General features: G+C 56.6%; 6 protein-coding genes across 6 annotated transcripts; 3 read left to right on the top strand and 3 right to left on the bottom strand.

Moving 5' to 3' along the window:
- Positions 1-989: 989 nt before the first annotated feature.
- Positions 990-2,540, bottom strand: INS49_002193 (uncharacterized protein; the record flags this gene model as incomplete). The annotated part of the gene is made up of 1 exon (XM_043163007.1): positions 990-2,540. The coding sequence occupies one exon, from the start codon at positions 2,538-2,540 to the stop codon at positions 990-992; it is 1,551 nt and encodes a 516-aa protein (XP_043031513.1).
- A 3,337-nt stretch (positions 2,541-5,877) lies between these two features.
- Positions 5,878-6,717, top strand: INS49_002192 (uncharacterized protein; the record flags this gene model as incomplete). The annotated part of the gene is made up of 2 exons (XM_043163006.1): positions 5,878-5,999; positions 6,060-6,717. The coding sequence occupies 2 exons, from the start codon at positions 5,878-5,880 to the stop codon at positions 6,715-6,717; spliced, it is 780 nt and encodes a 259-aa protein (XP_043031512.1).
- Positions 6,718-10,701: 3,984 nt separating this feature from the next.
- Positions 10,702-13,481, top strand: INS49_002191 (uncharacterized protein; the record flags this gene model as incomplete). Its single annotated transcript, XM_043163005.1, has 3 exons — positions 10,702-11,652; positions 11,707-13,035; positions 13,104-13,481. The coding sequence occupies 3 exons, from the start codon at positions 10,702-10,704 to the stop codon at positions 13,479-13,481; spliced, it is 2,658 nt and encodes an 885-aa protein (XP_043031511.1).
- Positions 13,482-15,989: 2,508 nt separating this feature from the next.
- On the top strand, positions 15,990-17,140 carry INS49_002190 (uncharacterized protein; the record flags this gene model as incomplete). Its single annotated transcript, XM_043163004.1, has 4 exons — positions 15,990-16,172; positions 16,234-16,297; positions 16,410-16,620; positions 16,696-17,140. The coding sequence occupies 4 exons, from the start codon at positions 15,990-15,992 to the stop codon at positions 17,138-17,140; spliced, it is 903 nt and encodes a 300-aa protein (XP_043031510.1).
- A 1,332-nt stretch (positions 17,141-18,472) lies between these two features.
- INS49_002189 (uncharacterized protein) lies at positions 18,473-20,078 on the bottom strand (the record flags this gene model as incomplete). Its single annotated transcript, XM_043163003.1, has 2 exons — positions 18,473-19,415; positions 19,555-20,078. The coding sequence occupies 2 exons, from the start codon at positions 20,076-20,078 to the stop codon at positions 18,473-18,475; spliced, it is 1,467 nt and encodes a 488-aa protein (XP_043031509.1).
- A 1,313-nt stretch (positions 20,079-21,391) lies between these two features.
- Positions 21,392-23,847, bottom strand: INS49_002188 (uncharacterized protein; the record flags this gene model as incomplete). Its single annotated transcript, XM_043163002.1, has 5 exons — positions 21,392-21,995; positions 22,053-23,172; positions 23,230-23,463; positions 23,526-23,628; positions 23,728-23,847. 5 exons carry the CDS (start codon positions 23,845-23,847, stop codon positions 21,392-21,394), a joined length of 2,181 nt encoding a protein of 726 aa, XP_043031508.1.
- Between the last annotated feature and the right edge of the window lie 3,199 nt (positions 23,848-27,046).

Genomic DNA, 27,046 nt, shown 5'->3' with positions numbered 1-27,046 from the left:
TGACAAGTAAGACACGTTCAAGGCCATAGGAGTCGAAAGAATGATGCGCTCATGGTCCGCTCCCATCGCGACGCCTGAAAGACCACTGTCATATATGCACACTGCAATGCATTCCCTACTACCTTGATTGGGTCATGCAATACCTCGCTCTTACCTGCATATTGGCGTCTTTGTCAGCTATATCCTTGGTGAGTGAGGAATTCAAATTGCGGCGAGCTGAAGGCATGTTGTAGTCGTAAGAACGTAGGAAGAAACACACAAAATTGCGATAACAAATCATACAGTTTGCTTACCGACACCACGGAAGAAAGACCAACCTGTCGGTCTCAAGACAAAGCAGTGAGCAGGGAGATATCTCGACCAGGCGTAGGCGTGCGAGACGGGCATTTGCCTCGGATCATGGAAGGGCGCAACACTACCGGACGCACCACAACACGTAGAGTAGAGGGTAGACAGTGGACAAGCTTTTTACTGCTACGGCTCCAGCAGCTTATTTATCTGGCATTTCGAAAACATTATACAAAGCGCATCGGCTGTATGGAGCCCTTTTCATCGCAGACACAAGACTCCATCGCAAGAGGTGATATGCCCACTCCGCCGTCCCAGATCACCCGTGATGTACTCCTGAAATGCAAGATCCAATCTTTGCTCTGGACCGGAGACTTCCTCCCTCCCCACTGCCTGGAAACATTCCTCTGGCTGCCGGCGGCTCGGCGCACTTCCCCCGCATCACAACACAGGCAAGGAACTATAGTTCGTTCTTGCCTTGCTCGACTGTGCCTCGGCTCACCCCTCGGGCCCTCAACCCCTCATAATCAGTTATTGACGTGCTGATCCGTTCACAATAGTTGTTTTTGCCGTACAAGCAACGCTCCGCCCCGAAAAGGTCGTTACAATTACACTTGGCCAAATAAACAAGGCCTCCCATTCTCCGGCGTGGATTTTATTATCAGAGCCCTCTTGTGCAGGGCGCCCTTCGCCTCTTCCCCTCATGACGTCGCCTCCATCTTCCTGTCCTCGGTTGGAGACTGCAGCTTCGCATCGGATTTGGTCTGGCCTTCGTATTTCTTCGGTGGGATCTCCTCACCTCCCTGGCTGCCCCGTCGTAGGAAACCGGTGTCGTGGTGCGTCGAGAGCGTCGGTGTGTTGGCTTGGCTGCCGCCTCTTTGACCGTGGTAGTGCACGACTTGTGGAGGGACGTGGCCGGCTTGGTTGCCTAGCATGTGGTGTGGATACGGCTCAAGGTCCTTGCTAGAAGTAGAGAAAGTTGAGACGACTGGCTGATGATATCCATTGGCGTTGGAGGAGGTACTTGCAGTCGGAGGATTGTGGCCAAGGTTCGTGTGCTCGGCTTGTGTCGGCGTGCCCACGTCGCCAGGACTCCCGGAGAGTGGTTCAGCCTGCCCGGTCAGGCTCGTCATGCCGCCCTCGATGTCCCTGAGCAGCCGCACGTACTCCTCAGGGACCAGGCCGCTCTCTTCTGTCTTGGGATCTTCCGCCACGAGCCATCCCTGCCCGTGCCTATAAGAAACCCATATTATTTGGCCCTCTACCAGGGGAAGCTCATTCTCGTTTTCTCGCTCAAAGTCGAACAAAGCGACCGCCTTGCCGTGCATTTCCTCGTCGGGCGAGGTGATTGTGAATTGGTAGTCCCTAGAGTACCTGGATTGGTCTTCCTGGTCGTACCCAGGGGACTGACCCGTACTAGAATCGTCAGAGTCATCATGGTATCCGCCATTGGGTTCAGCATACTGCCGTGGCTGTAGCTCAGCCAGCGTATAGGGATGCCCCGAGTGTCGCGCCTGGGTGGGCGGGTAGGTGACATATTCACCACCCGGCCCGTTCGCCTCTCCTCCCTGGTTCACATAATATCGTTCGCTGCCGTCGCCACCCGTGCCTATGTAGTAGCCCCTCTCTGCGTCGTAATCGGCCGCGTGCATGACGTTCGAGCTGCCTTGGTCGCGGCTGCTGCGCCGGCGGCTCTGCATAAAGGCCGCCCCCGAGGACTTGTGTTTCCGGTGCCTGGAGCTCACCACAGGGCTCTGCAGGTCTTCGTCTTCGCTCCAGGGAGGCCCGTCCCCGAGGTAGATTGGCGCCAGGTCGTTGACCTTGCTGAGGCTCTCCCATGCGCCGGTGTCCCAGCTCATCTTGCCCTCCCAGGCGGAGTCGGACAGGCGGCGTGACTCGCTCGCCGGGGTGGACATGCCCGAGGGAGGCTGCGACGGCTCTGGCGGAGGACCATAGTGCATGGGATGAGCGGTCGGGTATGCGAAGTCCCGCACGAGGGTGTACGGGAGGCTGGATGGGAACATCGGGAATATATGGGAGGGCGGGCGCGACCGAGACGGCACGGAGCCGACGGAATATTGCGACAGCCTGTCCTTGGAGGCTTGTGACATGGAGACTGGCCGGGGCAGGGTGGATCGTTTCGCCTGGGGCGAGGAGGTTATGATTGGGGGCAGAGGCGGGTGGTTGGGATTGGACGTCGGAGAGGAGACGGCTGGAGGGGGCGAGGTAGCTGGTGAAGAGGTCGCGGACATGGCTGTGGTCATGTTCGACTGGAGTCAAGCCGTGGGTACGTCGCGTGCGATGTCGCAAATGATACCGCGGGCTGGGCAGTGAGCACCGCCTTGCCCGTGCCCAGTACAAGTATTCCCCAGCCCAAAGCCAATGTCGGTCGCTCGGTTGTGGAGCGGTATGTCGTTGAGGGCCACCTGGTGACGGTGACAGGGTGTCGGAGGAGCAATTGGGTCAATTGGAAGGGGGAGGAGCGATCCTGCGAGGGCGAGGAGGCCCTTGGTGGACTCGGGGCTTGCCTTGCCTCTGCCTGGCCGGGCTTGGCAGATGGGAAGACGGCGGCGCAAGGCGAAATCTTTTTGCGGTGGTGCAAGGAGTCAGTCGCGAATTCTGTGGAGAATGGAGAAGTATTCGATTCGATTCGGATCAGCAGGGTAGGCGTGTGTCTGGCTCAGGATGGGCCTCGGACGATGCTGCGACCAGGTTGGCGGGCGGCTTCACAGTCACAGTGCAGTGGCCGAGGGGGGGGGCAGGGAGGGGGAGAAGCAAGGAGCGAGACGTGCTGCTGTTGCTGCTGCTTCCGCCGCTGCTGCTGCTGACGAAACGGCGTGGGGACGCAGGCTTGTTGCGGATGCGGGTTTGCGGGTTTTGGGGTCTGGTTGCGCAGTGCGGTGCAGTGCAAGTGCAGCGCAGCGCAGCGCAAGAAACACGCAGGCTGGGGCGCCGGCGGGTCCAGAAATTGAGTTAATGCAGAGGAGCCTGGTGATGCTATTCATGGGATGGCATGGGAGATTGAAGGCGGGCTGGAATGAGCCTCAAAAGAGGACCCAGTCGAGGATCCGGATGGTCGGGTCGAATCTCGGTGGTAGTGTCGATGCTAGGTATGCTATTGTGAGGGATCGAGGGGGAAAAGGAGGCTTGTAGTCTGCCGTGGTAGTCAGTCTATGTGCCCGTCCCGTGCCTACTGTGTGTGTGGGTTTGTGTGTGTGCAGCAGTCCGGTGCGCGGGAGAGGAACTGGAACCTTGGAAAGGCCTGACGGTTGGATCCACCCGGACCAGAAACAGTCAGTTTGATCTGCAGGGTTGGACTGGGTTGGGTTGGGGGATCTTGGTCTGTTTCCGCCCTGCCAGCTGCCTCTCCTCTCCTCTCCTCTCCTCTCCTCTCCTCCCATCCTCCTCCTGCTGCTGCTCTTGGTCTCCTGCTCTCCTGGGCCCCTTGGTCTCCTCCTAGAGCCCAGCCCAGCCGAGCCCAGCAGCCCTGTGCGGTCCAGCCCTGGCCCTGGCTTTGCCCTGCCCCTGGCTTTGCCCTGCCCTGTCCTGTCCCGGGGACATCGACAGGGCTAGTAAGCGCGCTCTTCAACCTCGTCCTCTCGCTCTCACCACTCACCACTTACCGGGTACCTGGTACCCCTAACTCAGCCCTCGTCGCTAGCAGCCAACTCAGCCGCCGAAACCTAGCCCCTCATCTTGCACTTGTCCTTTTCCCTCTGCTGCATGTCCGCTCCATCCAATGCGTTAAAGGAGTGAGGAGTTGCCTACCAAGGTAGCTTAGATAGCCTAGCTGTGGAGCGCGATGCCGCTTGGATGTCAGCTGCAGGCTGGTCCGTGAGTTCGGTCTGGAACGCCGAGTGGACGGGGGGTTTGGATTTTGGATGTTGGACCGACCATTGTCTTGGACTCGCAGGACTCGAAGACACCACACTGCCCTCCTAGTCTAATAAGTGGGCGAGGCGGATTGGTCGAACCAACAGTCACTGCCTGCCCGCCTGCCTGGCTAACTGACTGCCTGACATGTCACTCGAAAGCACTCCTCACGGAAGATGAGCGATGGTGGGGTGGCTGTCACCACACTCAGACCACGCGATTCCAGCACAAAGCTACTGCATCTCATGAGATGAACTGATCTCCATTGTTGGGCGTCTATTTTCTAGCTCTCCGCAAGCCGTCACCGATGGATTGCAATCATGTTCGACGACATTGGACAATGGCGGGGTCTCGGAGCCCACGAGCACTCTTCCCAATGCATTAGTAGGCAGGCACCCTCATCACAGTTGATTCATGGCATAAAATTGTCAACCGAGATAGACCCGGCCTGATTACGACCTATTTGTTTCCAGACCCGTGCAGCAAAAGAACCTGCGTGTTTTAGATGCGTCATCACAGCAGCATCAGCATTGCCATGATCATCCCAAAGGCCCTCCGCCGTCGTCGTCGGCGTCGTCGTCGGCGTCAGCCTTCCTGGGCGTGTTTCTGGACGTCAGAGGACCCGCAGAACAACAAATGAACTGATCGAGATCCAGCGGATCGTCCGATGGCCTTTTCCTTGTATGTGGATCTCGGCCGAGACCACCATGACTCTCATTTAGTCCTCTACTGCTATGGTCAGGTGGACAAGTGCTAGAGGACTCCTGCAGCGGGCGCGCTTCTTGAGCATCCATCATCCGCCCCTCCAGAAGCACACTGTGAAGCTATCGGAGACCGTAAATTTTCCATGAGACCATCAGCTTATCACGCTTGCATGTCCGGGAGGTACATGTATCACAGTGGACTCTTCCACCTTCCTTCGAACGTATAGAGACGCCTGGGCAACCCTTCAATGTCTTTGGTCTGAGTCAAGTGTTTCACACACCTACCAACAAGGTGTACTTCCTGAGCATATTGAACCACCTATCTCCGGAGCCAGCCAGTACACAGAAGCAGATTGTTGACCACTTCACGCTCACAAGGCTGACAGACCGTTTCTATTTTAAGAAGCCATCCCTGCTGAACCCATCTGTTTCAGGTCGACGTTCCCATCCCTTTCAGTCGGCAGCGAGACCGGGCAGGCGCTTTCGCTGTCACCAATCACAATGCGGGATATACGCTAGGAAGGGCCCACCCCACTCCGGTCCCTGCCGCGTGTGTTTGTCAACCAAGCTTTTCCTGCCAGCAACCACAGCCTTTCGACCTCCTCTGCGACGCGACGGACAACCACGACGTTGACTCTAATCAGCGGCCGTGATCTCTGCAGCCAGACTCACGGATGAAGTGAGAGATCTTAGGCGTTGCCCGTCTTGTGACGGGGTATTAATCTCATCATAACCCAGGCACGTGACGATTTGGTTGCAAGCAAAGGACCGAGAATCTTGGTAGGATGCGCCCTCTTCCCCAACCCCTCTCTACCTTTACATGATGATATTTGTTATTGGAGCTGTCTGATCCCTTTGATGACTCTATTTTATACCGTATACGCTTTTATGTCTGATCGTCCCTTGCCTACGCCGGCTTCGTTCCTCGCTGTTAGACTTGCTGTCATGTTGATGCCGGGCTAACACTTCTTGCGAGCAGGAGCCGCTGTAGCCAACCCACGGTGAGCGCACCATGGCGACTATCGAAGCGACCAATGGAGCGGCAGCTACAGCCGTAGCGCAGAACGGCGCCAGCGAGGAGTCAGAGAGCTATAAGCTACGCTTCTGCACGGTGTGCGCAAGCAACCAGAACAGGTACCACCCTCCTCGGCCTCCCATTCCAGGCCGCCCATCCTCTCTGACAAAGCCATGCAGATCCATGGAAGGCCACCTCCGCCTCGCTCAAGCTGGATACCCCGTCATATCCTTCGGAACCGGCTCGCTCGTGCGTCTCCCTGGCCCGACCATCACGCAGCCCAACGTCTACCAGTTCAACAAGACCTCCTACGACAGCATGTACAAGGAGCTCGAGGGAAAGGACCCGCGCCTGTACCGTGCCAACGGCCTGCTGAACATGCTGGGCCGGAATCGAGGCATCAAGTGGGGACCGGAGAGGTGGCAGGACTGGCAGGTCGGACACCCGCGGCACGGCCGTGAGCAAGACCAGGGCCGCGAGGGCACCGAGATGGGGCTAGTTGACGTCGTGATCACCTGCGAAGAGAGGTGCTGGGACAACGTGGTCGACGATCTGCTCGCGAGGGGCTCACCCCTCAATCGACCAGTCCATGTCATCAACATTGACATCAAGGACAACCATGAAGAGGCATCAGTCGGTGGGCGAGGCATGGTCGACCTGGCCGACTCGCTGAACAAGGCCGCGCAGGAGGAGCGCGAAGCTATTGGTGCGGCGGCCTTTGACGGGGGAAGTGCAGCAGCGCGGTCGGGCTTTGACGAGAGAGTCCCCGACGTTCTGGCAGAGTGGCAGGAGCGGTGGCCTAACCTCCCTGCTACGTGGACACTGTCTTGGTTTTGAGGAATGTTTGCAATCCGTTTGATCAATGACGGATGCTACCGCAGCACTGAAGTGTATTCCGACCAATCGCTCCAGGGACTAAGGGCTGGGTGACATGTTTCTCCCCAGCAAACAAGGTTGATTTTGGACGGTAGCTCCCGTCAAGCTCAAGAGGACCTGGCATTTTGGAGTTGCACGCGTTTCATGGAGGACGGCAAGGACGAAGAGCTCTAGGCGTTTCGTTGCTCCTGTGAGTAGAGTGGCGGAGATGCCCAGGCTTGCAAAACGCCGCCCTTGCCTGTCATCGGTGACTGATAGAAGCAAGTGATGATACCCTATCTATTGTTTACTCTCGGAACCATCTTAGCCCGAATCGTCCCGTCGTGCTCGTGACAAGGAACTTCGGCAGAGTTCGTGGAGAAATCGAGCGTGCTGCCATCTGAGCGGTACATATATTGACTGGGCATTATACGACGCTGCCGCCTGACTCGAAATATCGAAGCTTCTGTCAGTTGCCGAAGGGACCACGTTTTTTCCATGCCGCAGGCCGGGGTGGGAAGGGGGAGGAAATGGACAAAGTTGGGATGAAGTTTAGCAATGCGACATGACACTTTCGACCCCCGACCTGGGGGCCAATCGCCGTAGCAGAGCACGCAGCTACTGGGCTCTGGAATTGAGCTCGAGGGCTGAGCCGACAAGGGTCCGTCGACGGGGCCGCAGGGAGTTAGAGAGAAGGCTGCACAGCCTCACGAACGCCGAGATTGCAATCTGCTTCTTGGTCGATGCGACACGATGTGCCTTGCCAACGACGTCCGTCCGGCAACGGCAATGTCTTTTTTGAGGCCCACGGGCCCACGGAGGCCCGGTCCGACTTTCAACTCCGGGACTCAGCCGATCATAGTTGACGGCCGTCAAGTTGGGACAGGAAATCCAGATGTTGATCATCCTCGTGAGCTTGATTCAGGACGTCCCAAGGGTGCACTGGCTGGCGTTGCGGGTTGAACAGCCACGCTTGTGGGCACAAATGTGAATTTCCTGGGGTACCAATTAGCAGAGTGGGTAAATGCATTTACGGACGTCAAGGAATGGGTTTCCAAGTCCCGTCTCGAACTTCCAAGGTCCAGACCTTGCACTTGTCAATGCTGCGTGGGCATGAGCCGCTTGGTCCCCACCCGTGCCCATTCGAGAAATGCAGCAATGCTCGTCTGCCACCGGCGAAGAGAAGCCGTTGTGCATATCTACAGTAGAGACTCGCTCCACGAGGCGCGTACAAGAACCACCACACTGCCTAGACCAGGCACTTGAGACAGATAGCACACCAGCAAAAAGAGACGGGCGCATGTGAGTTCCTTCGCGGCCCATCGTAGAATACAATATATGCATGCGATGGGCTGCCGGCTTCGAGTGAATTCATCTCCTTGGCCCCTGTCCTTCCTCACGGTCGAGACCGATGGATCGGCAGGTACAGATCCAGAAGCCGCTTACATAGTACACAGTATTGCGGACACAGGCACACGAAGCATGCAGGCTCGCAGGACAATCTCACCGCTCACGAAGTTCGTGACGCCGAGTCCTAGTGTGGATTGCCAGCTGCTTGGTGAGGGCGCCTTTCACATGGCAAATCCCGTGCCGTTCCATGCAATGGACACAGCAGCACCATGATCACTACACAGTAACAAATACACCGGCTGGCCGGATCGATGCCCAACAAGCACCTGGCTCGAGCCGTCATCGAAATCGAAAGCGGTTCCTCTCAACGTTCCGGGCACTTTCCAGTCTAGTATTATTATCTGTACCTAGGTAGGCGGTCACACGGGCGCAACGACGGGCTGGATGGCGCCCCACGCCTTTTGTCAATCCCGGGTTCAATGTTGCAGTGGGTCAGGGGGTGGATCAGGGGGGGTGCATGGGATGCTGGAGATTGGGGACGTCGAGAAGGCGGCTTCTCATTGGTGGGCATCCCCCTGGCGCTGGGGAAGGCGCCGGGAAAGGCCTCCTTCCCAGCGTCGCTTCCATGCATCCAGGCTGCGCCAGGCCGCCGCCGCCAACTTCTGGCAGGGCCTCCTTTATTCCATGTTGCAAGCACGTCTGGGCACTGCCAAGCAGCCGTCCCTTGGGAGAAATTGCTTGAACACCTGTCGGGCTGGCAGGTACCGTGGCCGTGGCCGCAGCCGCAGCGATCGATTGCCCATGACGTTCATTCTTGCTGTGCTAGCTGCTAGGAGTACGGTACATGCGGGTTGGGGCCCAGGATTCGCTGCTAATCAAATGAGATCCGACGTTGCCAGGCACAATCCGGTCTAGCCAGGGGGGTGCGAGCAGCCATCACAGCCAAAGACGGAGGGACGCAGAGAAGCCCTGGCCTGTCATCTAGAAGCACTCATCAAGCAACGCACTCCCATCCCCGTCTGGCCGCATCTTTTCTGCGGAAACCTCTGCTGCGTGTCCGTCCTTGTCGATCCTCAATTCGTTCAGTCCGGGCCTGGGAGACTTTTTTTCCCCTCCTCTTTCTTCACACTCTTCTCGACGCTCCTTTTGCCCCTTCTTTGTTCATGCCTTGCACGCATAGGTAGTAGTTGATGCGTGGAATATCACTCGACCGCTCACTCGCTTAAGCCCACCCCCCGGCCAGTCCTCCTTTGCTGTGCTGCACTGCGCTGCGCTGTGCTCTGCTCGCCCCTTAGCACGAGCTTCCAAGACAAGCCACGCCACGAGCCGCCGCGCCTGCTTCGTCTCTTTCGAACTCGAGCTCGACATCAGTCCTCCTAGACGCGCCGTCGCCAATCGCCGTCGCCGCCGCCGCCGCCAGTTCGATTCGGGTCAGGTCGAGTCAAGCAGATGCATATGACACTACGAACACTACATTCGCCTACCCGCCCAGTCATACTAATTCGAATCCATACCGCCTACCAACAAACCCCCCAACGCATCCCGTCCTCCTGTCTACAAACCTGACTTCACAACGACCTGGACCGCAACTTGCAACCGATTCACTTCTGGTCGCATATTCATCCTCGTCGTCTTTCCTATAAGCTCTGAAGCCAGTGACCCCGTCGCCCGCGAGAATTCGAGCGCAGTCAATCGTCCGATATCGATTGTGCGCCCCGACGGCCAGGGGAACTCTGCCCACACCGAACTGCAACTGCACCTGTCGTGTCAGTCTGGTCTCTACGGGGAAACCTACGGCCAAGCATCCAAAAGTTGGCACGCCAGGAACGGATGTTGCTTTTGATCGCTCGACCTCGACTCAGTCAACATCTGGCCTTGCTTCAGCCCTATTTAACCTTTCCGCCCGCGAATTCACCCCCGTGTTGCATTGCCGACCTTTGTCACAGCGGCGAAACGGCGGCTCCTTTTTGACTTTTGAGTCGAGGACACTCCGCACACACCTCAACCAGCATCGCAGCATCAGGCCAAGGCGAACAAGGCTGTTTAAGGCCGCCAACTTAAAATTCCCCGTGATCGCCTTCTACACCAAGAGGGGCACAGACGGTCAACTGTCTTACCGCCCGGCCACGCATTGGGCTGCAACCACCAACCCCATCCCTCCCGCACCGAGACACCCACCCTAATTGGGGTTTTGCATCCTTGCCCGGCCGAGTTGACGTTTCGGATTCCTGCTTAAACAGTCACCCAGCCTCAGCTGCCTGCCCACTTTTGCGACGCGGGCAACGGGGTGAACCGGAGCGCGGCTTCGTCCCGCATTCTGCATTCCTACACCGCATTCTACACCACAGCTGACGGCAACGGTGACGAGCGCCGTCCGCGACCGTGCAGCGAAGGAGCCTGCATCCCTTTGGACAGGAGACCAGCCTCGTGCCATTTGCGACCACGTTGGCTGTAGAGGACTGAACCACCCGGTGCGCCCAGTCCGGCAGACCTGAGACCTCGAGACCAGCCTCTTTCGAACGAGCCACCGCCCAACGAACTATGCTTGCTGCTCGCGCCAACCCACCATTATCCCCGATATCTACAGCAGGTACAATCTGGCCGACTGGAACAGAAATGAACAACGATGGTCCTTACCCGAACGCACCTCGAGGCCCAAATCCACTCCTAGAGCAAGGTCAACTAGCATCACCACCATATTCCGGAGGAGGAGGACCGAACGGCCCAATGAACGGTGGTTTCCCACCAGGTCCAAGGAGCGCCGGCGGGCCCTCGCCGCCACCTTCTGTCGGTCGATCGAGCACAGCAACTGATCTTTATGCGAGGAGCGAAAGCGGTCGCAGCGGGCGAGAGATAAATGTGGAGGCTGTATTGGGGGAACACTATGTGGCGCTGAAGCGCTATCTGTCGCAGACGTCGCGCGACGGCAAGCCGAACCCTCCTGCAAACAAGGCCCGCGACAAGCTGCAGCGCCTGACCGGCGTTCAATTTCTTGAACTCAGTACCGATGTGTTCGACGAGTTGCTGCGAAGGCAGGCCTTCAGCCGAAGACCTCCAAACGCACCGCCCAATGTCGGTCCACCACCATACCTGATCCCGGAGGACACCTTCCACCCCAAGCGGAACCAGGCTCGGCAGAAGCTCTCCTCGCTCGGCCCTCCTCGCTTCCGCGATCTCGCGACCGATGTCTTTTGCGAACTGGAGCGGAGATACCCGCGCTTCGTGGCCGGTGACATTCCGCGATTGTCGAGTCCGGTTTCGACGAGAGCTCCTAGTAGAGCTGGGACTCCCATGGGCGGATATCCCCCACGCGGTATGGGGAGAAGGCAGCCTAGTAATGCCAGTTCCATACGCGGAGCTGGATCCATTGTCGATGGATACGACATTCCTCCTTCCCCTGGAATGCCACCTAGTGGCTACGATCGCCCGACCCCGAAACAATTTCAGAGCAATACGATAATACCTAACAAGAGCACGATGGTGGAGGAGGATGACGAAGGCGATGATGATCAGGCACAGAACGCTTACGCACTCGGTGGAAGAGAGCAAAGTGATGCTCCGTCAGAGGTGAGTAGAGGCTCTAGACGGAGTCTCGGCGGTGTATCTGACCAAATGCGACAGAATGACAAACGAATCATGGACGACTATGAGATACAATTACGAGAGCTACGTGAAAAGCTTGACAGCATGGAAGACCAGTTAAGAAAGAAAGATGACGAGATGAACGAGATACTTGATGGCGAACGGTCGAGGTCCACTGCCGCAAATGCTGAGAAGACGGAACTGTCGAACATGCGCTTGGGATTGGAGAGCCAGCTCGCGGAAGCCCAAAACCTGAACGACTCCCTGAAGGATCAGCTCGATCGTCTAAGAGATGAGCACTCCAACGAGACTCGACAGCTTCGCGACGAGATCGAGGAGGCTCGATCCTCTGTATCAGAGATGGGCTCTGGCCGAAACGACCCCGAACTGGTGCGAGAGAACGAAGAATTGCGAGCAGCGCTCGAGGAGCAGCGACAAACGACTATGCAAGTCAGACGAGAAGCCCAGGAGTTCCTCCGGGAGATGAAGATGCTGTCTGCGCAGAGTGGCTCCTCATGGGCCAAGCAAGGCGAACTCGAGAAGACGATCGAGACTCTGGAGCTTGAAGTCAAAGACTGGCGCAACCGTTACGCCAGGGCGAGGACTCAGCTACGCAGCATGCGATCTTCATCTATGGACATGTCTGTCGATCAAGACGCGGGCCGATACGTCCGTGAAAAGGGCTTTACGGATGACAATGGTCTTGTTAAGGATGTCCATGTCACTAAGTTCCAGGTTGCCATCGACGAGTTGCTAAGGCGTGCCCGTGTCGAGGAGCCAGACAAGGTCATCGATTCGATGAAATCCGTTGTTATGAGCGTGCGGCGCATCACTAAGGATATCGACGCCTCGTCATCAAACGACCAATCACAACAGCAGCGTAAGCAGCTCAAGAGCCGCGTGTCTTCGATGGCCAACAACTTGATTACCGCTGCAAAGACTTTCGCGACGTCAGCTGGCATGTCGCCAATTTCTGTGCTTGATGCCGCGGCCTCGAACCTTGTCGGTGCAATCGTCGACCTCCTGCGCGTGGTCAAGATCCGGATCACTCCCGACGGAGAGCTTGAGGAGGATGATGATGGCACAGCGACACCGGTGGGCTCTGTCGGTGTCTTCTCACCTCGGACGGCCAAGTCGCAATCCATACAGAGCGCCTACCAGCAAGACCCATACCCACAAGAACTACCCCCTCCCCCTCCTTTCCAGGGTCTTGGGAGGAGGTCCAGCATGGACTCGTCTGCGTACAGCCCAGTGAACTCGCCGCGCGAGTCGGTTGAGACGTACAACAAGTCGAATGGAAACGGATTCCCGCCCGCGTCGAATGGATATGGTATGCGCCGAGTTGACTCCAGGACGGAAGATCTTAAGGTGAGCTCACAGTCTTTCCGCTCGAGGTCATATCGGCAGGACCCTCGTTACTGACAAGCATGGAACAGGTATATCTTGACGATCAGACCGCCATCTTGGTGCAGACCATCCAGAGCCTTGTCGGCTTGATCCGCGGCGCCGCTGACATCAGCCGTATCGAGCCGTTGATCCGCTCCATTGTCGAGACTGTCGGCAAAGTCATCTCCGAGACTGAGGCATCTGGCAACGGTGACATGATCGGACGCCTCGCCGATTCTCAGCAACGTCTGATGGAGGCTGGCGAGCGCGGTCAGGACCTGGCCGCCGATGGCAAGAACGAGCGCGACCGCGAGTGGCGCATGTGGACACAGACGCTGCCGCCCATCGCGTTTGAGATCGCCCGCGAGACCAAAGAGCTTGTCCAACGCATCGGCCAGTTGGTCTCGAGCGAAGAAGACTTCTCTTAGGATTGGAATTGCGATGTTTAGTAACCAGCGTTAATAGTCGTGGCTGGCGGGACTCGCAGGGCCCGGAAGGGGCATGTCATGGAGCCCTCTCGACCTTGACCACGGAGCTCCACGTCAGCGTGGTTTTGTGTGCTTTGATACCCGGCTCTCCTTTTACTCGCTCTTGCTTGCGAATACATTACAACACCATGGGCCTCCCGACTCCTGGTCACACCACACTTTGGAAGGAGGTGGGAGGCTTTTTGTTAATTTCTGCTCGGTTTTCCTTCTGATGCGGCACGGCTGCGGCGTTCTCTCCATGTCAGAACACGTTCTGGCACGCTCTGACAACCTCAAGGACGCTTTGTTCTTGAGGAACGGTTCCTATGAATTCACGGAACATTGTACTACCTGTTAGTGGATCAATGTACATATATGCCTCTGGGAAAACGGAGGTAGATGTTTGATAGATGGGCATGTAAATACGTATTTTCTTTTTTTGGGCAGATCCGGGCCCGGTGGGGACCCCTGACTGAGAGTCAGTCAAAGAGAGGACGGAAACAAGACGAAGAGGAAACGCAGCTGTTTGTCTATAGTTGTCTTCCGCAGGCAATATCGAAGAAGCCTTTACCTCGAGTCCTCTGGACAAGACGCCTGTGATATTTGATTGGTGAATGACTGTCGGGTGCCCCCACCCCCACGTTTTGCTCTCTCGGGCTTATGGTATGGAATCGTCGGTACGTGAATAGTGAGAAAAGCACGGCTAATGATGTTGGAAAAGCAGGTGACAACAGTCCACCGGGCGGGGGAGTGTGGCCCCATCGAGCCTCTCGTCTTTATCGCAGCACATACTCTAGACGAACGCTATGAATCGCACAGCCTGACTCGGCCTCAGAGCGAAAAGGAAAGAAAAGCACAGGCTTAGTGAGATCAGCCTCGAGTCCAGGAGCACATCTCATGTCCGCGGCATTTCAACGCCCGGTAGATAGATTAAGACATTAGACCCAGCCCAGTGGCATCTTCGAGCAGGGATAGCACATTCACATGCTCCGATTCTATTGGAAAAGGCACGAGCCCACAAAGCAATGTCGACAGCGTTGTCTCTGTAATTAGTATGTTCACAAATGCCTTCACATGATGTGCCATGACTGGCCCCCTCGTGTCGACCCGTCTTCTTTGTCCACTGCCACTCGTTTCCACACGCCCCTTTGTGTTGGGGATGACCAGACTCCCAAGTGCAAAAATCGAGGAGACCAAATTAATGGCTTTCGGAGCTGTGTCCATGCTTCCAGGGTTTTCTATTATAGAATTCAATAGTCAGTCATACCAACCTGGGTAAGTAGATGTGAGCCTCGCCCCAGCACAAGCGCTTGTGCTTTGAGAGCTACAGCCGTGGCGTTCTGACAGAAAGGGCGAGGTCACCTCGCTTCGTGTCCACTTACCTACCTGTTCCAGGGGCAGGTGAGCAGATAATTCTTTTTCCCTGCCCCGTACCACTAACGACAGGTAGCTGTCGTTGTTCTGTCAAACCATTCGCTGAGGGCACAAATCAAGCGGCAGCCGAAGGGCACGCCAGGCGAGACGGGTCTCACGAGGTGCTTGAGAGGCCTCGAGCTTAGTCGATTAGGAAGACACGTTTCGTCATTTCGACATGTCGCGCCAGCGAATGTTCAACATGAAGCATTGTGCACGTTGGCTGTCTGTAAGCCAGGAATGAGAGCATCACTGCCTGCCAGATGCCTTGCGACCCCCTCCCCGTTCGGTTTTCTGTTGAAGGGCATTCAGCCACAAAAACACATCAGGCCCTGCACATTGTTTCCCCGAGTACCTGCATGTGAACCCGGCCTCAGCTCCCCATCGGAGCTCATTTTCAGCCGCACCTCCTGCCGTGCGGCTTCGCTGCCCAGGCGAATCAGCGCCCGGCACTAACAGCCTCAAAGCTAGCGGACTCAGTGCCGGCCCTAACGACGTGAAAACCACAGCTCTGGCACACGGGCCGTGATACGTACGACTGGTACTTTTGGGAACGAGACTCACGGCGGCGCCAAGCTGCCGGCGATGTTCTGTTGGGTTTTTTGGGCGCATGCGGTGTCCCAGCCCGCACGAGCAGGTCTCTCCCGGAGGATTGGGCCTGTGGGATCCTAGTACAAGCCTCACGTCTGCATTCGGTTTGGACTACTCTACAATGGCAGCTGATGATCAAAGGCGCATGGAAGATCTAGCCCTGGGACTATGGATGGCAGACGCCGCCTTGCGGCTGTGGTGGAGCTAGTGTCGCTCGAGTCTGAACACGGGGGGAGGTCCAGGTGAAGTGGACGTATACAAAGGACGAAGTCCCTCTGGGAGAACTTGAGCTTGCAATTGCTGTCTGGGTCTCTTCTGCTTCTGCTTCGCAAATCCTGCTGAGCAGTCTTCTTGCAATATTATTCTTGAGCACCACGGGTTGTCGCCTCATCTCAGACATCCGGCAGACTTGCTTGCCCTCTCCGAACTTGTTAATACCATTCGCCGTCACAGACGTCAGTCACGATGGCCAACAGCAAATACTCGGCTTATCGTCCCGCAGGGCGTGAGCATGTACCTATTTATCCCAAAGGCTTTATTGCCCTGCGCATCGTCCAGCTCGTCCTGGCGTTGATTATCCTCGGTCTCTGCGCCTACTCGCTCACTTCCGATTTGAGCTTTTCCGGAGGTGCCCTTAATGTCTTTACTGTGAGTCCTCCCCCTCAGCGCCAATTCTTTACGGTACGGATTCGGAGTTGATGATTTCCAGTCTGTAGCAACTCTCATCATCATGGGCTATCAAATCGTTGCCCATTTTGGCCCAGCTGTCATATGTACGTGGACTCCTAATTCTCCGAGACTTCCTACCCTTCGCCTTCAGCCCAACGTCTCTCCTACCTCCTGAACCCGGTGCTTTGCCAAATTCTGAGCTATTTTGTCGGGCAGATAATTACTGGGCCATCCTGGCCTTGGATGTTTTCGGCATCATCTTGTGGATCGCGTCCTTCGCCTTGCTCGCTGCCCAGATAGCTCCTGTTATGGCGACAGGAGTAGTCCTCGTATGCGGCTATGATTGCGAATGGGCGTACCTCACTACAACGGGGTGGGCCGTTGCCGCGTGTCTGTGTGCTGCGGCAGGACTGGGTGGCATAGAATTGTGAGTACTTTGCTGTGGACCATGCTTCCCTTGCACTTCCCCTCGAGACTACGTCGTGCTCACATTCCCCGCAAGCATACTTGCCATCGTTGCTCTGGCTATGCATTCTGTCATGATGCACCGACATCGTTCAGCCGGTCTTCACAACAGACCAGTCTCGCCCCAGTTCCGCGCGGAGCAGGGCTTCCCAGCAGGTGTCCCTGTCCAGGCCGAGAAGGCCCAGCCATTGCACAACATCGCTCCTCAGCCGTATGCCAGCTCCCAACCGACAGCCGTGGCTACACCAAGCCCAGTGCAGGGGCAGCAGATGTACCAGCCCCCGTCAGCTCCCGCCTCGAGCACAGTGGCTCAGCCCACCCCTTACTACCCTCAGCAGCAGCAGGGCCCGGTCCAGCAGGAGCATACGGGGTCCGGCTTCGGGATGGGACAGGTTCCGGCGCCGCACATGGGCAGCTATGAAGCCCAGAGCCAACCTGTTGGTCACCAACAGCAATACCATCCAGCGGTGGGCCCGAATTGAGATAATGTTCGGTGCAGCTAGCAACGTGAGGACAGCACTATGAGAGAAGTGAAATTGGGGTTCTTGTAATCAATCTGTGGTAAAGGTAATGCGTAGGTCAGAGGACTGGAACAAAAGAGGATGCCAGAAATCATCCACGGATAGCAATTGATGCTGTGGTAGTTACAAATAAAGTATGGCTAATGAGCAGTAGTGACCGCAACATTTACTACGTGGTCAATACTGTTCCCTGGAATCTTTCTGGTGGCGAGTCTCGCAAGGATGCTTTCATTTGAAGTGTTGTGTGAGAGTTGCGTGGCTCTGTAAATACCCTCCCATTTATCTGCGTTTTCGTCAGCCAGGCCTGGAACATCTAGACCGACGTTCGCCGAAAACTCAAGGTCCTCAGGTCCTCCTCCAGCTCCGCATTTTAGCCAAACCTAAGTTTTCTGTGAGCGACTCCATGGGTGAGGAGTGGCAATTGTGGTGAGTGATGATGGGAAGTCGACACCTGACTGGACTTGCTTTGGGTTGAGTTCCCTTCCTGCGACGCATACTCCATCTCAAAACCCCCAGGCATTCCGTAGGTAGATAAAGAGACTTGGGAAAGTGAGACCATGTGAGCAGCGATGTGCTTTTGTAAATCGCCATTGTCGCCAGAGTTGACTTTATGGCCGGGTATCGGGCTCTGCACATGCGTGTCGGCTAGACGAGATGCGTTACCGCGTTACGGTGACCCATCGGCCGTGCAGAGGAGGTGAGGTTGCTCCAGCAGACAACTCGTCCGTTGATGTTGAGCCAATGAACACGATTGATGACTTCGAGGTTATCAAAATAATGGAGGAACCAATGTCTGGCAACATGAAGGATTTCGATCACTTCGCAGTTCAGGGATTTGATGAATTGGAATGTCACATTTGCAAATCATTCACATGTCACGTGCTCTCATTACTCTCACAGATGTCTCCATCGACATGTTGTGCCTATGTCAACAGCTTCATGGCTCCAGTTGAAGGCAGATAAGTGCTTGATGCATTGAAGACCACGCGAGACACGAGCAGTCGTATGCCGCACACATTCTGCCCCAAGAGACTCATGCTGATTTTGTATGGGTCCAGATGTCCGACGCGAAACTGAGGACACAGCTTCTGCCATTTTTTGCATTGTCGCGCTCAATTCCACCAAGAGATCTAACAAAAAAACATTGATCACAATATTGCAGATAACGGGCCTCAGGAAACGTGTTGGACAACTTTACTTTCTAGTGATGCTAAACCGCAGAGTTCGCCGTTGCATTGAATCGACTTGAAAGAGCATCATTCTTGAGTTCATGAGTCCGAGTCAAATAATTCATCACCTCAGGATAGGCCTCCATCCTTTCCTCCCAACATATCCAACGACGCCTTCATCCCTGAGGACCTCAGCCCCAAGCCGTCCCGTGACAATGCTCCTCTCGTGACCAGGGCCGCGCACGTAGAACGGCCACTGGAGTCTGCCTTGACCATGATCACTACCTTGTGTATCCTCGGCAGCAACCTTCTGCCGCTCCCACCATACCCTGCCGTCCTTCTTCGTCCTAAAGAACCCACATTCCTCCCTGTCCAGCGACAAGAACCATTTCCGCTGGTGCACACTCCCGATGGAGTTGACAGCCCCAGAGTACGCATTCGTCCTGCGGACCTCGGCGTCCTCGAGCTCACGGAGCTCCTTTTCCATCTCCAAGATGCCTTGCACGTCTTTCTTGCTCGTAGCTCCCGAGCCGTCATTGTAGTCCTCCTCCCCGTCGCCACGACCTGGCCGTCTGTCCGAGCCAGAGTCATCTTCGCCGTCACTGCTCGTCTCCGGCGCCTTCTTCGGGGGCGCCTTTCTCCCCCTCCTCTTGCGCGCGCCCGCAGGCCTCGCCGCCTTCGCACGCCCAGCCGCGTCCTCATCCTTAGTCAGGCGCAGGTTCACGGCGTAGCCCCGGGGCAGCCTCGAGCCGTTCAGTCGCAACCTTATCTTGCGTGAGGAGAAGGCTGCGGCCAGCTTGTCCTGCTGCGAAAGCTTATCCCAGCTTTCCCTCTCGCTGCCGTCCGAGTCTCCCTCCTGGGAATCCACGGGCGCGTACTTGCTCCGCCGCGGCGGCAGGACCTCGTACGAGCCCGTATCCCACACCAGGAGGCTGCCCGTGTGCAGGCCGGCGGTCTCGACCAGGTGGTTCCATAGACAGTGGACCCGCGTCTCAGTTGCGTTGCGGAGCACACCGGCTCCGGCCGCCCGGCCCGTACGGCCACGCGAGTTTGGATCTCCTGGGAGGCTGTCTGTTTTGTCAGCCAAGTTCCGACTGGACCTCTGCACTTCTAAGGAGCACATTGGCTCATTGTTTTGCCTAACCTCGCTTGGGATATGGCCTCCAAGCACGAGATGAGACACTCCGGTGGTTTGTCATGACGTACCCGTACATGATCGCCCAACTACACGACGAGTCTCCATTAATCTGCAGCCTTAGATCGTAGTGAGGCCCGGCTACCGGGTGATCGTGCTGCGTCACGACAAAATGGGCGCCGGCTGGGGACCGGAATGAGCGGTTGTAGAGAGACTGATACGCTGGGATGGTGAGGTGGGGTTGGCCCGCTGGGAATGGTTCAACAATGGCCTTTGCGAGTAGGTTGGAGAACCATGCAAGGTGGTCGGTTATCTTGACCGTGTTATTCTCGACGAGCGCTGAGGCTGAGGGGCCGCCCAGCGGCTTTTGAGTGCTGTTATCAGCGGCGACGCTCGACTCCTGATGGGGATGATGAGACACCTCATGCCGATGGAAAGTTTTAGAGCCTTCCTCCGTGCTGGTCCGACCCTCTCCCCGACGGTCGGCGTTCCGGAAAGGGGGCGGTGATATGGACCACTCCAGGTTCCGCTTCTTGACGAACGGGTTGGACACGAGCTCGGGGCTCGCCCTCCTCTTTCGCGAAGACGAGTTCATCTCGGGAGCGAGTCTTCCTTCACCAATGACCTCGGGACATCCGCGCTATGATAACGCTGGCTCTCAGGGGTACGCATCAGTTCGCTGGAACTGCACGTCTAGACACATCGTCAGTATGCTCACACTAGAAGACTCTCACAGTAGCAGAGATTTGCTTACGTCGCACCACTAGGTTAATCGAAAAGAACAAGGCTGGTTGTTTCCCCCTGGGCCTCAAGCTTCACCAGAATGATGCGGGAGCCCAGTCGTTTGCTTGTTACCTCCTCACCAGCCTGGACACATTCTTGTCTTGATATCGGCCCCGTGAACCTGCCCGTGAGAACTTAAGCGCCAGAGAAATTCCAAGGCCTTTTCAGAAGCACAAAGCCGTCAAGTAGGGACTAACAGACATGGAAGACGTTGCGTTTGGAAGGGTAGTAACTGATTAGCATGGGGTAGGTTTTGCTCGTCTCCCTTGTCAAACCAGTCTTTAGGTCCGTTGTGAAGGGTTAAACCCTAGAATGTCTCAAATCTACTGCTCAGCGACTACCATTCCTGATTAGAAGCACAGTAATGTGCCGCTAACAAACCACATCAGCCCGTTTTCTCCAACCGTTGAATTCATTACCTTGAGCGGATCATACACCTGCACTGTGCGTGGTGGAGAGGTACACCCAACCTCTAAAATCTTGTCACAATCCTCTTGTGAACCACCGACATGCGTCTGGGTCGGTCTTAGGTGGGGGGTTGATGGATGAACGTGGAGCGCTAGATTGTGTAAAAACATGGGTAGGGAAACTCATACATGCTGTGCTGGTCAGGTCCTACCGGTCTGAGGACTACTTTGATAAGTCCCTCTGCTGGAAATTCAAGTCTTATTATGTATGTATCACTCATGACACAAATAATGATGGTCTACCCATCTGGCATCTGTTCGAGCAGTGCTCCGACCAATTCCGTTGCTATGTGTTTCGTTAGGATGCAAGTACACGAAGTGCTTTGTCGTTTCAAAGCCGAACCCACGTCCCTATCGCCTGACCAAAGACAAATTCAAAGCGACCGTTAGCCGACGAATTGGCGATTAAATTCCACGTGTTCTACATCGCACTTTCGTGCCTGAGATTTGACGCCAGGATGTCGGTATGTGGAAATTTCGAAGCTGAAGAGGAAGAGCGCAGGAGCTTTGCCTCCAAAAACTAGTAATCATAACCACCTCGACCCCGCCCGCTCTCCCAGTCCGTCAAGGCAAGACCTTTCAGTTGACGCCTGGTGATGATATAAGGGCTTCCTTGCTCGGTAAAATTAGCAAGCCTCTCAATAATGTGAATACCCTTTCAAGGCTTCGGGTCAGAGCCTGGCCCGCTGACGAGTGTGGGCGCAACTCTTCTCTTTTTGGGTTTTGACCCAGAGTCCTCTTTCTCGCTCTCGCTCTGGTCCCTCTTGGTGCCGGCTACACTACCAGCCGTGCTCCGAGGGGTCTCCGGTGGAGTCGCGATGGGCACCCCGGTCACCTTGCCAGAGTTAGTCGCAGTCAAGCCAGGCACACTACCCGCGACGAGAGTGGGCGGCCCAGGTGGAGCTGCTGTCGAGCTCTGTGTGATGATGGATGAGGTAGAATTGGACCTCGTGGGAGACGATGGCCGCTGGTTGGCGAAAGCTGCTGCTGGCGGTGGGGAGGGTGCCGCAAAGGAACTCGTCGAGTCGCGGTGTCGATGTTGGGATCCATTAGGAAATGGTGATGGTGGCGCAAATTGAGAGGTTGGTGTTGGAACAGGCGTATTTTGTGATGATGATGCCACCGCGTCCGCGTTCTCCTGACGCCGTTTGTGTGCAGAGATGTCACCCTTGTAGACCTCACCAAGATCTGTGGGTGCAAACGAGACCGTCGAACAGAAGCCATCTGACGACGTAATGAATAGAGTTGTGCCATCGGCCGCCCTGTGATCAATTAGCACAAATATACATCCAAGAGCAACGGACGCAAAGAAATCTTACCATGCGAGGTCTGTGAAAGTAGCACAATGCAGGTTACTGACGATGCAGATCGGGGTTTGCTGCTGGGTGTCATAGATGAAAACTGAATCCTGCGTCGCCACGGCATACACCATCCTGTATGGAAGCGCAAAAGCCGCCTTTGGGCCTGCTGAAGTGGACGTTGTTTCCGAGGTGGTGCTAAGACTCCTTCCCATGGGCTCGGAGGACGGCGGAGGTGGTGGGTCCATGACAGACATCGCAGGGGACGGCTTTGAGAGTGGTTCTGGTAGTGACGGTATTGGTTCCTCTGACGAGGAAGTGTCGATGGTGATGTGCTTTGTGCTTGGTGGAGATGTCCTGAGAGTATAGAATATTGGCGAACACCGCACACAGACGGACGGCTTCTTGTGTCCGGGCAGATGTGCTGTTGGTGGTTTGTTGATGCCGCCCCGTGTGTAAATATACACCGTGTTGACGACCTCGTAATGTGGCTTCCCATCTGTTGATGTCTGTTGTGACGAGTATTGCCCGGCCGGGGTGAGCAACAGACTACCATCTGGCGTGAAAGCTAACCTCCGGAAGAAAGAGGTCAGGGTCTCGTTGGCATAGAGACTGGCATTCTTGACATTTGTGCTTGTTGGAAGGGGCTTAGGGGAAGCCTCCATCGGCATGACAGCAGGCAGGGGCATCGAGGGCGCCGGGGAAACGGAGCGGCGGGACGAAGAGAAGGACGACCTTCGACTGTGGCTGATGACGCTCGGCGGGTTCATGGGCAGCGCCACCGATGTTGGCGTGCCGGGGGCGGACGGCACCGGTGACCCTATCGACGCACCAGAGGTTGGGCCTGGGCCAACGGAGGGAACGGCGTCAATGACAGACAGCTGGGCGCGGTGGCCAAAGTCGGGTGGCGCCGGGCTGCTTGAGGAGATGCGCCGAGGGGGCAGGTCAGACTTCATGTGACTTGCAATCTTTGGGCACTTGTCGGTTTCACTGCTCAGCGTGTACTGGCCATCCTTAGTCCTGAGAGAGTAGACATGCACAGAGCGGTCTGACGACTGAGTCGCAATGTATTCGTTGAGGGGGTCCCATGCCACTCCTTGGACATAGTGGTTGTGCTCGGCGATCTGGCGTATCAGTGTACCTGTCATGCCCCGTCAGCGACGCCCGGAAACACAAGGCTCTGCGCCATCTCCCTTACCGGTAGCGGCATTGTATATCCTCGCGACGTTGTCCATGCTCCCGATGATGAAGTATGAGCCATCTGGAGACCAGGCCAGGTCGTATATCTCGGAGCCAGAGGACCGGCACATGTGCTTTGTGCGCCAGCTCTCCTTGTCGTCGAAGCCATCGCTGCCAAAGGCCGGGTTGCTGGACTCGGAGGGGACCCAGATGATGACGTTCCCGTCATCACCGGCGGAGGCCAGAGTTTCGCCTGGGATTCGTCTCGTCAGAAGCTTGTCGGCTGGTGTGTGCAGGAGGGGAACAAGGAAGTACTTTTCGGGGACCACCGGACAACGTTGACGGCCTGGGTGTGCTTGGAGAGGGTGGCCAGGTACTCGACCTTCCTGTCCTCGCCATCTCTCTCGACCTGCCAGAGCTACATGAGGTCAGCAAGGGTCTGGAAATATGACTTGTTGGTGTTGCTGTTTTCGGTGATGGTGGAAGACAGGGGATGTTTTCGGAGTGGGCGGCGTACTCTGACGTTCGAGTCTCCACCGGCAGTTGCTAGACGGCCCTTGCCTGATGGCTCGAAATGGGCCGAATAGATGGGGGCATTCTGATCATGCCAGTTAATGATCAAGGGAGTGCTCTTCATGGTGACATGTGCTCGGCCAGACTGTCGAGCAGTGGCTCATGTGTGGTGGAGGTGGTGGTCGGCCGGGCTGGGCTGGCTTTGTCAAGTCGCGTCGATACAGGGCGGAGGCAGTGTCTTGACGCGACTGGGAGCTCGTTCCCGCGAGCAGTCTGCGCCTGCTTGTAGGTTAGGTAGGAGGTTGGGTAGGCGGCCTGTCTCTGTCGCCTGCCCCTGGATTGGATGTGTGCTGTTCAGGTGGGTTCAAGACAGCTTGGTCTGTCTCTGTGCCTGGATAGAGATGGAGGTGGTTGCGTGGAGGAGGGACGGCGGTATTTGAAGCGGTCATGTGGGCTCAGTTCAGACGAGGTGGATTTGGACCTGTCTTGCCTTGTCTTGTCCTGTTGCAGATCAGATCAGATCAGATCAGATCTCAGTTTCCAAGCAGTCAGGCAGGCAAAGGCAGATTGGTTGGGTGGGCGAGTAAGAGAGCGAGTGGGAGGTGGTGGCCGGCGATAGACCCCTTGTTTGTGAACGCTTTTAGCAAGGAACCTTGAGAGCTCCCCCCAGCAACGAGGCAGGCCTGGCTCCTCTGCTCCTCCCCATCTGGGCACCTGGGCACCCGCACAGCCGAGCCCAGCCCTGGAGGCGGCAGTGGGCAGACGGGACGCCCATCACCTGCCTAACGGGCAACCTCCCCCCCCCCGCGCGACGCAACAGGCGGGAAACATGGTGCCGCAACGGCCGCCTGAGAAGCTTGGAATAGAAACGGCAACGTTTCTGGACCCAGTCTAGCTACCTGTGCCTGAATCCGACAAAGACGACCAACGTTGTGTTTCGAATCGTCCCTGGCAACTCCCTCTGCTCCTTCAAAGGATCCAGGTCCACCTGGGGCGGTCCACTATACCTAGGTATCGATCGATGTTTCAATATTGCCAGGTCGTAAGGCTGTGCGTGCTGTTGTCTGCAGTCTGCTGCGCAGTTCCGTTTCTCCTGCACCCACTCTTGTTTGAAGGCCCGGTGCGGGGGATAAGACGATGTTAGTGCGAGCTCGACCACGGACAAGCTCAAGTCTGGTGCTGTCCAGACAAGCTTCCACCGCCTCCCGACCATCCGTGTCGCGTTCACTCTCTGCCACGGATTGATTGAACTGTGCCAGAGGCCAATGACAGCACAGATTGAAGCCCAGCCAGTAGTCAGTCTATCTAGTCTACTTGTTGTTACGTCTCAGTGCCAGCTGGGCAGTTTCGAAACATGCAGATGGGTGCACCATGCAGAGGGTTGGATCTGCGGGAGGAGCGAGAGGAGGAGCTGGTTGGGCCGGCTCTGGCCACAAGCTGTAGGCTGTCCCGTCTGGTCATGCGTCTCGTCTTGGGTCCGTTGGTTAGAAGACCTGCCATGTTGGTTGCCAGACTGAAATAACATTTTAAGGGTACGTGACTGTGTCCAAGCAGGATTATGCAGAGTCTCCGGGCTTCTCTCTGCTCGATCCCGAGGAGTGCCTCACACGACAGTCTGCGTTCTCCACATCGTCTTCAGCGAAGAGATCTGGGACCGGCGACACCCAGCTGGGGGCGTACAGACTGGCGGTTGCAGTTCAGTGGAAGCCCAACTCACGCGTCAGTGCTGGGTTGGGCAATTGCAGTCTGTTGAGAGCTGTGACCTCGAAAGTCATGACGGGTTCGGGGCACTCCATCCCATTTTGTCATTGCAGTTTGAGAGCTAGCACTACTGTCCTTCGCGGGACTAGACTGCTTTTTTGGACTCGGGCTTCAAACACCCCGTTGCTTACCACCCTCATTGTCAGGCTGCCGGGGCGCTTGACTGAACAGGACACACATGAGGAATACTATCCACCAGCGAACAGCTCGGCAGTTTTGCAGAACCGCCCTTCACCTCCCTCTACGGCTCGGCCGCTCCTTGTAGCCCCTGCGGCAACCGGCATGCCCAGCGAGGTCTCGGCCCGGATACTTCGGGCCCGGAACAAGGCCAGCAAGTAGCGACACCTCGCTGCGTCAAGGTACTCGCGGCAGAAGGCGGGCGGGAGATGCCCTCGAAGCAGGGCACAGCGACATTGTAAAGCAGCACTCCAAATGATCAATGCGGCCGCCGAGGCATATTCAACTTCTCAGCGTTGCCTCGTTCCTTGGTTCCACAAATGGCCGCCTACTGCAACATCTGAAAGGCACCCATCCACCTCCGCACCCTTGACTCGAACCCGGCCCCGTCAAGGTGGTAATTTTACCGTGAACGCCCAGCTTGCAGTTCCGTGCCAAGATGCGCGACCGTCCGTTCCAATGCCCCATCCTCACGGTGCCGCTTACCTATGTAGTCTACCTAGGTACAGAGGGGTTCGCGCAGGACCGCTAAGCACTAACACTGTACGAGCACTGCAGACCAGGTCTACCTGGCTTACCCGGTCCCTGAGGCTGCCACTTTTTTTCCTCTCATGCAATGCTCACGCCGTGGATGTCGACCCCGGGTCGTGATGGTGTGCCCGTACTGTGACGTCTGGGACCTCACCCGAGGCGAACCGGCTCAACCAGGAAAGGCAGCAAATCAACGACTATCCCCTCTCGGGTAGCTATCAACCCCAGGCCCCTTGGTTGCCGTCCTGCTCACCGCACAGTAGCCCTGCAGTATGGGATTCTGCAGCTAACCAAGCGCCTCCAATCTTGCGCCTTCCCTGTCTGTCCGCCTTCCATGCCCCGGCGTGAGTCAACGCCGCCCGTTGACGCCGCCGCAAACTAGACCACCACCATGTACACAGATACATGCACACATAGTAGCGTGGAGGTGGGCTCATGACCGTCTGCAGAGCCGCTCACACCCATACACCCAGCAGTGGTAGGTGAGTCCTGCGGCGGAGTCATCATGGCCTTGTTCATCTCCGCCTTTTCTGTCGCTCGCATTTCCTCAACCTCGAACTCCTCGTTCGTCACTTGGCCCGGTCGCCCTTCAGACTGGCTTTGTTTGTGGCCAGACGCACCATTAGTCTAGTCTACGGTTTCCCCTTCCTTGCCTCCCGACTTCTTATCTGGGGCCGTCTAGATTGGTAAGCGGCTACAACACAAAAAGAGGACATCGGCGTTCAGCAAGTGGGAACGCTTGCGTGCTCTTGCCTATTCAGAATCTAGAGCATCGGACCCATGCCATCGCGTCCCCTTCCTTCACAGCCTCCCCCCCCCCCCCAAGGCTCAAATAAAGCGAGACGTTGGCGCAC

This window comes from Diaporthe citri, assembly GCF_014595645.1.
Source record: "Diaporthe citri strain NFHF-8-4 chromosome Unknown scaffold_1, whole genome shotgun sequence".
NCBI lineage: Eukaryota > Fungi > Ascomycota > Sordariomycetes > Diaporthales > Diaporthaceae > Diaporthe > Diaporthe citri.
Note: the sequence above shows the minus strand (reverse complement) of the source record. Positions and strands in the feature narration are given on the sequence as shown.